The 11436-nt window shown below is 46.5% G+C and overlaps 1 protein-coding gene across 5 annotated transcripts in view; it reads right to left on the reverse strand.

Moving 5' to 3' along the window:
- SCML2 (sex comb on midleg-like 2 (Drosophila)) overlaps positions 1-11436 on the reverse strand; it is a 101610-nt gene that overhangs the window by 72901 nt on the left and 17273 nt on the right. For 4 of the 5 annotated variants that reach the window (XM_019524844.1, XM_019524846.1, XM_019524843.1 and 1 more), the window contains one exon: positions 3521-3591. The exons of the other annotated variant lie outside the window; for it this stretch is intronic. In XM_019524844.1, coding sequence (XP_019380389.1) covers positions 3521-3591 — 71 coding nt within the window. The remainder of the gene's footprint in view (positions 1-3520; positions 3592-11436) is intronic. 5 annotated transcript variants of the gene reach the window in all.

Consider the following 11436-nt stretch of genomic DNA (forward strand, 5'->3'; position numbering starts at 1 on the left):
CTGCAGCTCAGCCAACAGGGAGCCTCACCTTGTTCCCCTGCATCATGGTTTCACATATCCTACAGCTGTGCCATTCTCTTCAGACAGTCCAGCCTTCAGAGAATGTGGCATAGTAGGTGTGAGGTTTGAATATCCCCTCTACCCACTGAGATCCAGTTTCACTCCAGCCCAGCTCCATGCGTGGGACCCAGGAACATGCGTCCTGCTGCTCCCAATTGCGGAGCCCCTGACAAACTGAGATTAACTGTCACAGGCTCCACGATTGACCGGTTGACCAAGATAGACTGGTTGGTGACCACTGTGTTAGAGAATTTGACCAAGATCTGGACCCCATTGTTCTAAGCAATGTATAAGCTCATTTTAGGAGACACTCCTTGGGTCAAAGGTGTTACAATTTAAACCAGTGATTCTCCGCCTTTTTAGGTTCATGGAGTCCTTTCATAATGTCTCTAAATTGAGCAGCGTCCTATTTACCACCCCAGAAAGCACATGTGGTAGGAGGTTAATCTACTAAATCTAGTGCAAACAGGAGCACCCTCTCCTTTCAAGCAAGCCATAGCACTGCCACATGCTTCTGTTTTCAGGAAATACGTGAAGGGCTGACCAGACAGCGGCTGAGGCAGGAGTAGGTGCTCCTGCCTGCTCCAACCTAATGATTAGGTTCATCTGCACCCACTCCTATCACAGGTGCTTCCCCGGCACAGACTCTCACAGGACAGTTACATTTGGCTGTGGTGGCAGTGACACTGTGGCACCCTTAAAAGGATCTTGTAAGAACATAAGGACTACCATGTACTGGGTCAAACTGTAGGTTCATCTTGCCAAGTATTCTGTGTCCCACAGTGGCAGAGAGTGGATGCTGAAAGGGAGAGTGAACCGAGTATGACCAGGGTTTTTTCCACTGCTTCTCTCTCCAACATAGAACCTCAGTTTACAACTAGGCTGCATCTTGAGAGCAGATGTTTGTTTCCCCAGGAACAAGTAGCAGCGGCACATCTTGCACGACTGCTAGTTGTCCCCAGGGAACATCCATGCCACATGCACTCTGGCGTGTGGCAGCTTACCCTGGATGGGGTAGGGAGGCTGGGGCCAGCAACTATGCTGGCTCCAGTAGCCTTACCTGGGGTGCTGGAGGCCCCAGGGAGCTGTAGCTGTGGCTTCCTGCAGCAGGGAGCCTGGCTGGCAGGCAGAGTGTGGCTCCAGCCAGCTGGGCTCTGGTTTTGGACAGCGTGTGCTGCTGCTGTGTGCGCCACCCCGCTTTATTTTATTTATTTATTTATTTTGGAGATCCCAGGGTCAAAAAACACCCTCCATGCTGCAAGGTAGCAGCACGGGAAACACTTGTATGTGTGGTGCCGCAGGCGTCCACGCTTGTCTGGATGTGGCTCCACAGTCCAATTATATCCAAACAATAACATTAAACAAAGGGCTTAGACAGTTGTTCAGTTTAACCAGGGAGAGTTCTGTGCTCTCAGGAAAAACCATGAGTATACAGAAGTTCGTAATTTTTCTCCTATAGTAAAAGCAACCACTCAGGGAGAGACATAATTTGGGAACAACCCAAGTGAAGTGCATCCCCAAACAATCTCTCTCAGGAGACAGAATGTCTGCATAGGTGGGCACTGTGCTTTGCTGCTTCTCCCTCCCCCTCCCCCTCCCCTTCCCATAGGAGAAGGGAGAGTATGTGTCAGCCCTAGCCAGGCAGGAGCAGAACACACCCTTTGAGTGCTTCAGGCTAGAGAAGCCCAGCACTTCTGGCTTGTTCCCTGCCTGAATCACCCTGCAGCACTTGAGTGCCAGGGCTGCAACACAGCAAAGGGAGGAGGAAGGCTGAATGACTCTGTGCACACCACAGACCCTACCCCTGACAATCCCTACCTGCATTCACTTAAAAAAAAAAAACCCAAACAAACAAACAAACAAACAAACAAACAAACAAGAAAACCTCTGCAAAGTTCTCCGGGCTGCATGATTTGGAGACCCCTGGCAGCCCAGCATCCATACTGCAGGCTCTTTGCTTCTCTATTTGAATGTCTGTACAAGTCAGTTTTTCTCTCAGGAAAACAAACCTGGGAGAGTTGTCCTGGATGGCCAAAGTGTAAAAGACAGGAAGTATTACCTCCATTTTATAAATGGGAAATAAACATAGAGTTTAAATGATTTATCCAAGATCACACAAGATTTTAGCAGAGTTGGGAATCCAAAATAGACAGTCTGGTGCCTTCCTCTTAAAAAAAAAAAGACGTCTGCATCTAAAAACAGGTATCTGCAAGATTACAATCCCATTTCCTGTGCTGATCACAGAACTTTAATGTAGATTCAATGTTTAGTGCATCATAAATGAGGGGAGAAAAAGTTCCTTTATGAAACTGTTGAATCAGGAGAGCAGGAATCAGGATTAAGCAGGAATGCAGGATTGGGCTAGAAGAAACCTCCTAGGTTATAAAGTACAGTCCCCTTTTAAAGACAGGCAACCACGTCACAATCCTATTCATGAACTTATCAAGCGCCGAACTGAAATTAGGTTGGGTTTTTTTTTTAGCCCCACTGGTCCTCAGGTCCTGTTAAGACAGAATCTCCAAATCTCTGAATCAGCCAGGCCCACCCCCCGCCCACTCTCCCAGCCCAGCAATGGCTGCCCTGCCTGCCCCAGCTCCCGGCTCTTTGGAAAAAAAGAGCCTTGGCTCAGGGGGTACTGCTGGGCGGGGGGATGATCCTTGCTGCCTCCCCACTGCATGGGGGGCTCTTGCCCCCCACTGCATGGGTATCCCTCTCTTGATCTCCCAGCACCCCCACAGGAGCCCTGCCCGGGCCAGCTCCAGCCCTTTAAGAAAAGAAAAAAAAACAATTAAAGCCCCAGGACTGACCGTTCCTGCCAGCAGGGGGTGGTCCCTGCTCTCCTGCGCCATGTGGGGGGCTCTGCACAAGCCCCCCAAAGCCCCAAGGCCGCTGCAGGAGCAGAGAGTCCCAGGGTTTTTCTTGGGTTTTTTTTTCTTAAAGGGCCAGAGCTGGCCTGGGCCAAGCACCCGCAGGGGCGGGATCGTGCAGAGCCCCCCATGCAGCATGGGACCCTGGGGGGGCAGCAGGGATCACTCCCCACAGCCGGGCAGCACCGGGCTGCCTGAGTCAGAACTCAAACGACTTTCACAGAGATGGCAAAAGGCAATTTTCTTCTCCTTGGCGAAATTTTAAATGCTTGTTCAAAACCCTAGAGGCTATTAAAAAGAAAGTGAAACTTTTCTAAATTTTAGTAAATGTCTTATTTTTTAAGATAGCCTCATCCTTCAAAAACAAATGAAATATTTTTGTGAAAGCTGATTTGAGGCAGAGACCAAAAATGGGAAGACTCATCCTGAATGTTTACAATCTACCAAAACTATATGAGACATAAGAACAGGGCATTATAATGGAAAGTCACCAGAAACCTTAAGAGAAGGGTAACTATTGGTCCCCTACTATGCACACTCTCCAAATATAAACAGAACATACAACCACGCTTACATAAAAGAATTTAGTTTACCTGTCTGAAACAATGTGGAGGAGCAGCTACTGATCCAGTCTCTTTCAAGTAGTCATCCCAATTAAACTGTTCTGAAAAAGAAAAGAAAAAAAAGTCAGACAGCTTTTAAAGGAATAGTTTAGCAAACTTTTTGGGAAAAGCAACAATTTTTTAAATGCTAATCCTTGCTTTTTAAGTTGTAAAAAAAGGAAATTCTTCATTTGTGAAAGATACGAGTTTGACACACCTTCAGATGATTTTGAAATTCTAGTAATTCACAGGAAAGACACCCTACAGGCAGATTCAAAACAAAGCTCACACATATTTCCTCCTTAGTGAGGAAAGATGATTCAGTAGTTAGGGGACACTAGAGGCCTGCATTCAGTTCCCTGCTCCACCACAAACCTCTCGGTGGTCTTTTACAAGTCACTTTAGTCTCTCTGTGCTTCAGTTTCAAGCCTGTACTACAAGAATAGCAGCACACAATACCTCAGAGGAGTGTTATGAGGGTAAATATGTTAGGAACCATAAGATACTCACATATTACAGTTATGGGTCCAGGTAAGGTTCCTAACATTGTCTTCAGAATAATCAGCAAATATCTCAAGTCTACTAAGAATCAGGAGTGCAAATGCAATCTGTGAACATGATCCCAAGGACTTGTCACTGCCTTAGCTGCACCTGGTATTGCCTTAAGCAGCACATCCACACCCTCATTCACAATTTTAATGCACCGCAGTACTACTGTCAGGCTGTTACAATCTCAGGCCTGCTTCTTGTTATTGTGCTTGAGGCCATTCTAAGGCAGCTCTACTGCCTCATTTCCAGGGAATGACGTGCCAAGCAGAAACATGTTGGCAGTATGTGCTTTACACCCGCAGTCTCAAGCACAGCATACAGGCAATGTGGACTTACCCCGAATCCAAGCCAGAAAAATAAGTTCTATGTTTGCTATAAATGAAACTGCCTCTCAGGGGAAAAAAAGTAAGCATTTTGCCTTAAAGCTTAGCAACAGAATCAAGCAACTGCTTATGTAGCACCAGTCATTTCAAATTCTTTGCAAAGTTCAAATTGATTTATTTTTTTTACATTTGATTCGCTTAAAGGCCTAGAAAAACCTGAAGCTAACAGATGGATCAATACAAGATGCTACATAGCCAAAGATATAAATAAGCAATGCATAGATACAACACATTAAGAAGCCAAGAACTGTAATTATACAACCGACATATTGCTTCTACAATGGAACTGTCTCGAAATTTTTAACAAATCTATTCATTTTTCCTGGTTTTATAACTGCTATGTTTCCTACGGCCTCCCCAAAAATGATATTCTAAATGAGAAAACTAAAATGGTGTAATGATGCCACCTAGTGGATCAACCAACCTGTAATTTTCAAAGTGTCTGGAATTTGGGAGACTTTGAAAAAGAGGCTTGGATAGATTACAAAACTAATGGAAAAATCAGCTCACAGTAAATGATTCAATACGAAATATTTGTTTCATTTTATAGTGCCCTCAGTTCAAGGAACAGAATGTTCATCTACATTACGAGAAAACAAAATCATGTTATGCAATAAATATATCATTGCTCCCCACACATACACTGTCCCTCCAGGAAAGTAATCTTTACACAGAGAAATGAGCAACTAAAAGGACTATGAGGGCACAAGAATAAATTAGTATAAACTGGCCATGAATATAACTTACACTGAAAATTAGAAGGAGTTTTTCTATCATAGAAGTAATGTTTTAGAACACCTTCTGAGGAGAGTACTGCCCTTGAGCATGTGTAGATGAAACAAGGGGAATGTGTGCACAACAGTTTAAAGTGGGTTAAATGCTTTTGCACCACTTTAATGGCGCTGGTGTTTGCATGCATCAGCGGCATATCATGCATTAATTCCAGCCACTGTAGCACATTCAGCAGCGTATTGAGCCTTAAATGACTTTGGGGCACAGCAAACTAAAACACCTCAGAGGAGTTTTAGTTTGCTGCCCTACAGCCATGGAGTGAAGCACCGGGCTCCGTGAGGCTCAGGGGCTGTGCAGGCAGCCCGCGCAAGCAGTCTGGCAGCAGCTTAGGGAGGCAGAGTCCATGAAAGAAAAAAAAAAAAGTAGCAGTGACCCTGATTTCCCCACACACCACTCCTGGAGCCTGCTTGCCTGCATGAGCTGTGTAGGAACACAGTCCTTGCCTCCACAGCTGCGGTGCACTCGGGGACCACCCAAGCCAGGTGCCTGCAGGTGGGTGCCTCTTGGGGGGGTGGGGGCACTGTTGCCCTGGAAACCTAGGTCAGCGGTTCTCAACCTTTTTAGACACAAAGCATCCCTTCATTTGACCTGAAACAGCTCTCCATGACTCCTGTGACCTGTGCAGCACCCCATTTAAAACACTAGTTTATATATTACAGTGCTTATCACCTTGCAGAGGAGCCAGAAGTGAGGGAAGAACAGTGGCCAGCAAGGGAGAAACCTGAGCCTGCACTTATCTCCTCACGTCTCATGGCACCCTTCAAAAAATCTCCAAGCACCCCACAGTGCCCTAAAACTTTAGTTACGAATCACTGCCCTAGGTCCATTTCCCTACAGTTTTACATTTCCCTTGACCCATGGCTATGTCTTTGATCTGAAAACCAAGTTCTTTGGTTTAGGTTGCCATTATTTCTCAAAGGTCCTCTCTCATTTCTTCTGTAGAAGGTAGGTCCACTTTCTTTTGGGGGCTGCCATGACTCTGGAAGACAGGCTTTTCGTAACATACTGGAATCTATATCTCTTACCTTTAACACTGCATGAAGAGTCTGTCTCTTCCCAAATCCCTCTCTTAAAAGAAAGGACAACTCTACCAGTTACCCCGCTCCCACTAAGATTGAAAACAAGCTGTCCTCAAGTTTTAGCAGCAATCTGTATCATTGACAGACCTAACTGCCGACTTTGGTAACCCATACATACCCAAATCATCCTCTGGTTGCTCCTAAAGAAAACACCAGACTGAACTAAACTGAGACTTGTGTCCAAACCTACAACTTCTCTTCGGGTTCAAAGTTTCTTTGGAATACTGGTGCATTTAAGTAGGCAGCCTCAACAGAGCCTGACTCATGGTTGAAAAGGTACTCCCTTTTCTCCTGAGGCAACCTCTGTGGTTTGCTAAATCTCTTCAACCTGTAAATTGTCCCTCCTTTCTTTGCAAACTACTGGGACAATTGTGCTTTTAAGCATCATCTGGATTTAATTTCAACTTTGCTTGATGTGGAGATTGCCTCACCTACACTTGCACTTGGGGTAGTTAAAATACCAACTATTTACCCCCCCCGCAACAAATATCTCCCTGCCTTTATTTCTTATGCTTACTCTTCTGCTTTCCAAATATCCTCCCCATCATTTAGTTGCAGTTCTTCTTTTATCACAGGCTTTACCACCTCTCTCTCATCTCTCCTTCAGCTTTTCTACTCTCCATTTTTCCTACCTGCACCTCCATGTTTCAGCCTCTCTCCAGCACTCTGACCTCAGACAAGTAGCCTTTGATCCCATGTTGGTTACTCAAGTAGCGAGTGGGCTAGCTAAAGTATTATGACAAAGGCAAGGGCAGGCCGTGCAATAAATCCTTATCCATCTAGCACTCCAGAGAAGCTGAGTTGAAGGTTTCTGAAGCACAGTGAATTCCACTACAGCTGTTTCTTGGTCCAAAGACAGGCAAATTTTACAACAGGTATCAAACTGTTGATTCTGTTCTCATATGTAAGTCAGCTGTTTTCTTGTAAATGCTTGAGAGAAAGCTAGGGTGCAGCTGCATCTGACACCAGATGTCAGAGCAATATTTTCAAGCACAGACATGGTATTTGAGTTCCTAAGCATGACTGGAGTATCTCTGCCTAAGACAGGAAAGCAACTGGAACACTAATTGAAGAAGTATTTCCTCTGCTGCTAGGCATATAATGAAAAGAAAGAGCAACAGACAAGAAATGCAGAGATCCCTACCGACAGTCAGAAATAGAGGAAGAACCCCCCCATCCCCAACAGCTCAGGGATAGGAAAAGATTGGAAGTGTATAAGAAATGGAGTTGTGGAACTTGTTGCAGAGGACTTCCTGGAGGCCAATAGTATAACCAGATTCAAAAAGAAGTTATACAGTTTTATGGATGGCAGGTTTATTAGGGGATATTAAAACAACAGCCAAGGAGGTGCCCTCAGGCTCAGAACATCCCTAAAACTCTGAAGGCCAGTTACTGGGAGGATATAAAAAAGGATAATGTCCACACATCCTGCCCTTTATACTTTCCTACAGCATCTGCGAAGTGCCGCTGTCTGAGACTGCCTATTTGCTATATAAAGATGGTGGGCCTAGGCCTACCAGGAAACTATAAGTCTCCCTCAAATAGAAGGAGACCACTAAATGCATAGCAGCCAAACACTTGGAACAGAAGATGAAAAAAGCAGCAAGAGGAGTGCAAGTCATAGGCTAATACAGTTCCAAGGGGGAACACCGATCAGAAAACACTGGCTAGTGCCCACTGTCCCTTCACCTATCCAAGGAGCTTGTGGATGCTATCCAGTGAAGCTCTCTGCCTGAAGACATTCGTTGGCAGGGCTAACCGGACCTTGTCATGCATCCACAGGTGCATCTCGAGTAGAGCCAAGGAGGTGATCCTCCCCCTCTACGCAACGCTGGTCAGGCCACAGCTGGAGTATTGTGTCCAGTTCTGTGCGCCCCATTTCAAGAGGGATGTGGACAACATGGAGAGGGTCCAGAGGAGGGCCACCCGCATGATCCGGGGACAACAGGGCAGACCCTACAGTGAGAGACTGCGGGACCTGAACCTATTCAGCCTCCACAAGAGAAGGCTGAGGGGGGACCTGGTGACCGTCTATAAACTCACTAGGGGGGACCAGAAGGGTTTGGGGGAGACGCTGTTTCCCCTAGCGCCCACTGGCATAACAAGGAGCAATGGGCACAAGTTGATGGAGAGGAGGTATAGATTGGACATCCGCAAAAACTACTTCACAGTTAGGGCGGCTAGGAGCTGGAACCAACTTCCAAGGGAAGTGGTGCTGGCCCCTACCCTGGGGGTCTTTAAGAAGAGGCTGGATGCCTACCTGGCTGGACTCATTTGAGTCCCGTTTCTCTTTTTGGGGTTTTTTGTTGTTCTCCCACCCTGGCGGGGGGTCGGGCTAGAAGATCTACTAGGTCCCTTCCGACCCTTAATCTATGAATCTATGAATTTATGAATCTATGAATCTATGACCAAGAGGAAGACAACCCCACAGTCACCCAGATTCTCTCTGAGACAGTATAATGGGCTAGACGGCCTTTTGGTCTGATCCAATATAGCAATTGTTATGTTCCTGTGAAGTTGTAGAGAGCAGAGTGGTTGTAGAATAATGCCCTGACAGCACTGTAGTATTTCAGTTGTAAAGGGTGATGATATAGAATCATAGAAAACTAAAGTTGGAAGGGACCTCAGGAGGTCATCTAGTCCAGCCCCTGCTCAAACCAGACCATTCCAGCCAGGCCTTTGTTGAGCCAGGCCTTAAAAACCTCCAAGGATGGAGATTCCACCACCTCTCTAGGTAACCCATTCCAATGCTTTACCACCTCCCAGTGAGAAAGTTTTTCCTAATATCTAATCTAAACTTCCCTTGCTGCAACTTAAGACCATTGCTCCTTGTTCTGTCATCTGCCACCACTGAGAACAGTCTAGCTCCATCCTCTTTGGAACTACACTTCAAGTAGTTAAAGGCTGCTATCAAATCCCCTCTCAGTCTTATCTTATCCAGACTAAGTAAGCCCAGTTCCCTCAGCCTTATCAGAAGTCATGTGCCCCAGCCCCCTAACCATGTTCACTGGACTCTATCTTGTCCACATCCTATAGTAAGGGGTCCAAAACTGGACACAGTACTCCAGTTGTGGCCTCACCAGTGCAGAGTAGAGGGGAATAATCATGAGGTCAGCATTAACAGAGGGCAGGGGATCTCCCTCACCCGGACCACCCTGTCCCGTGGTGCACATGGGCATCCCATGGGACTGATGAAAGACTGACACAAAGTACCCATTTAACAGGTTGGCTTTTTCCTGGGCGTCAATTGTCATTTGCCCCATCTGGTTCAGCAGGGGTCCAATGTTGCCCTTGCTTTTCCTCTGGCTCCCCACATATCTGAAAAAGCACTTTTTATTGTCCTTGATGCTCGAAGCTAGTTGGAGTTCAGTTGCAGCCTTAGCTTTCCTGGTTTGCTCCCTGCAGGACTGGACCAGTGCAGAATAATCCTCCTTGGAGGTGAATCCCATCCTACATCCTTTGTACACCTTTCTTTTTAGCCTCAGGAGGTCTGCTAAATCCCTGGAGAGCCAGGGGAGCTGCTGTGCCCTCTTGCTGCCCTTCCTCTGGGTTATTCTGGAAGTAGCCAACCAGTATATCTCCTGGTTCCACCCCTCATAGAATTAAGGGAGGCAAAATCCCGCAAGCTATATGCATTTATTATTTTAGAGTCTCACTCTCTTATAAAGAAGATCCATGAGTGACTTTTCTGAATGTCTGTAAATCTCTGTGCATGTGCAAGGCACTCAAAATATACCTGGAATAGAATTAGCTTGTGCATTGAGGACTGCTCCCTTGAGGAGCAACCACTCTTCTTGAACATGACCCTGGAGTTGTGGTCCCTTAGGGCCTCACTAACAAGCCTCCTGAGCTTGTCAAAGTCAGCTTCCCTGAAGTCAAGGACTTTGGTGTTGCTGACTGACTTGACAGCTTTACGGCAGATGGTGAAGGCGATCAGCTCGTGGTCGCTGTCACCCAGCTTCCCATCGATCACTAGGTCGCCGATTAAGTCATCCCAGTAGCCAGTACCAGGTCGAGCAGCATTTTACCTCTCGTTGGCCCACAGATTTCTTGAGTCAGGTAGAGGTCATCCACGTACGAGAGGAAGCTTTGTGACTGCTCGGATTTTGCCGAGTGATCCTCCCACGAGATGTTTGGGTAACTGAAGTCACCCATGACAACCACAGTCCTGGAGCATGCAGCCTCAGCCAGTTCCCGGGCGAACTCCTGGTCAAGCTCTTGACTTTGGGTGGGATGTCTGTAGTAGACTCCCACCATTGTGTCCCCTGTGCCATGTTCCTCACGAATTTTAACCCAAAGGGTCTCTAGTTGTCCACCCTGGTTGCCAACATCAGCTTGCAGGGACATGTAGCTTTCCTTAACATAGAGAGCTACACCCCTATATCTCAAGTACTGTTACAGCACAGACATCTAACATGTCAGGAGTTGTTCCAAAGGCTATATTATGGACTCATTTTATTATAAAAGTTCTTCCCAACAAGTTATGAGCGCCTGTGAAATGATCCATCTCTAATTTCAAACATACTATCAAAAGTAGTGGTCAAGATGCTGACCTCGTGAAGGAACACCTTGAGAGGCTGGATACCTTCAAGTCAGCCAGCCCTGACAATCTACACCCCAGGGTACTCAAGGAGCTGGCAAGCATCATAGCCCAGGCTCTGGCACGAACCTTTGAAAACTCCTGGCACTCTGGTCTAGTGCCCAAAGACTGGAAGAAAGCCAATGTAGTGCCCATCTTCAAGAAAGGGAGGAAAGTGGATCCGGCAAACTATAGGCCCATCAGCCTGACTTCTATCCCGGGGAAGGTCTTAGAAATGTTTATTAAAGAGGCCATCCTTAATGGACTGACCAACGCCAACATCCTGAGGGATAGCCGGCACGGGTTTGTTGCAGACTGGTCAAGCAAGACCTATCTCATTTCCTTTTACGACCAGGTGACCTATGACCTGGACAAGGGAGAAGAGATTGATGTCATATATCTTGACTTCAAAAAAAGCCTTCGATCTAGTATCCCATGATCACCTCTTGGCAAAACAGGCCAGTTGTGGCCTTGGGTCCAGCACGATCCGCTGGCTGGGAAATTGGCTCCGTGGTCAGACCCTCC

This window comes from Gavialis gangeticus, unplaced genomic scaffold (assembly GCF_001723915.1).
Source record: "Gavialis gangeticus isolate Ggan-Ray unplaced genomic scaffold, GavGan_comp1, whole genome shotgun sequence".
In the NCBI taxonomy this organism is placed as follows: Eukaryota; Metazoa; Chordata; order Crocodylia; family Gavialidae; genus Gavialis; species Gavialis gangeticus.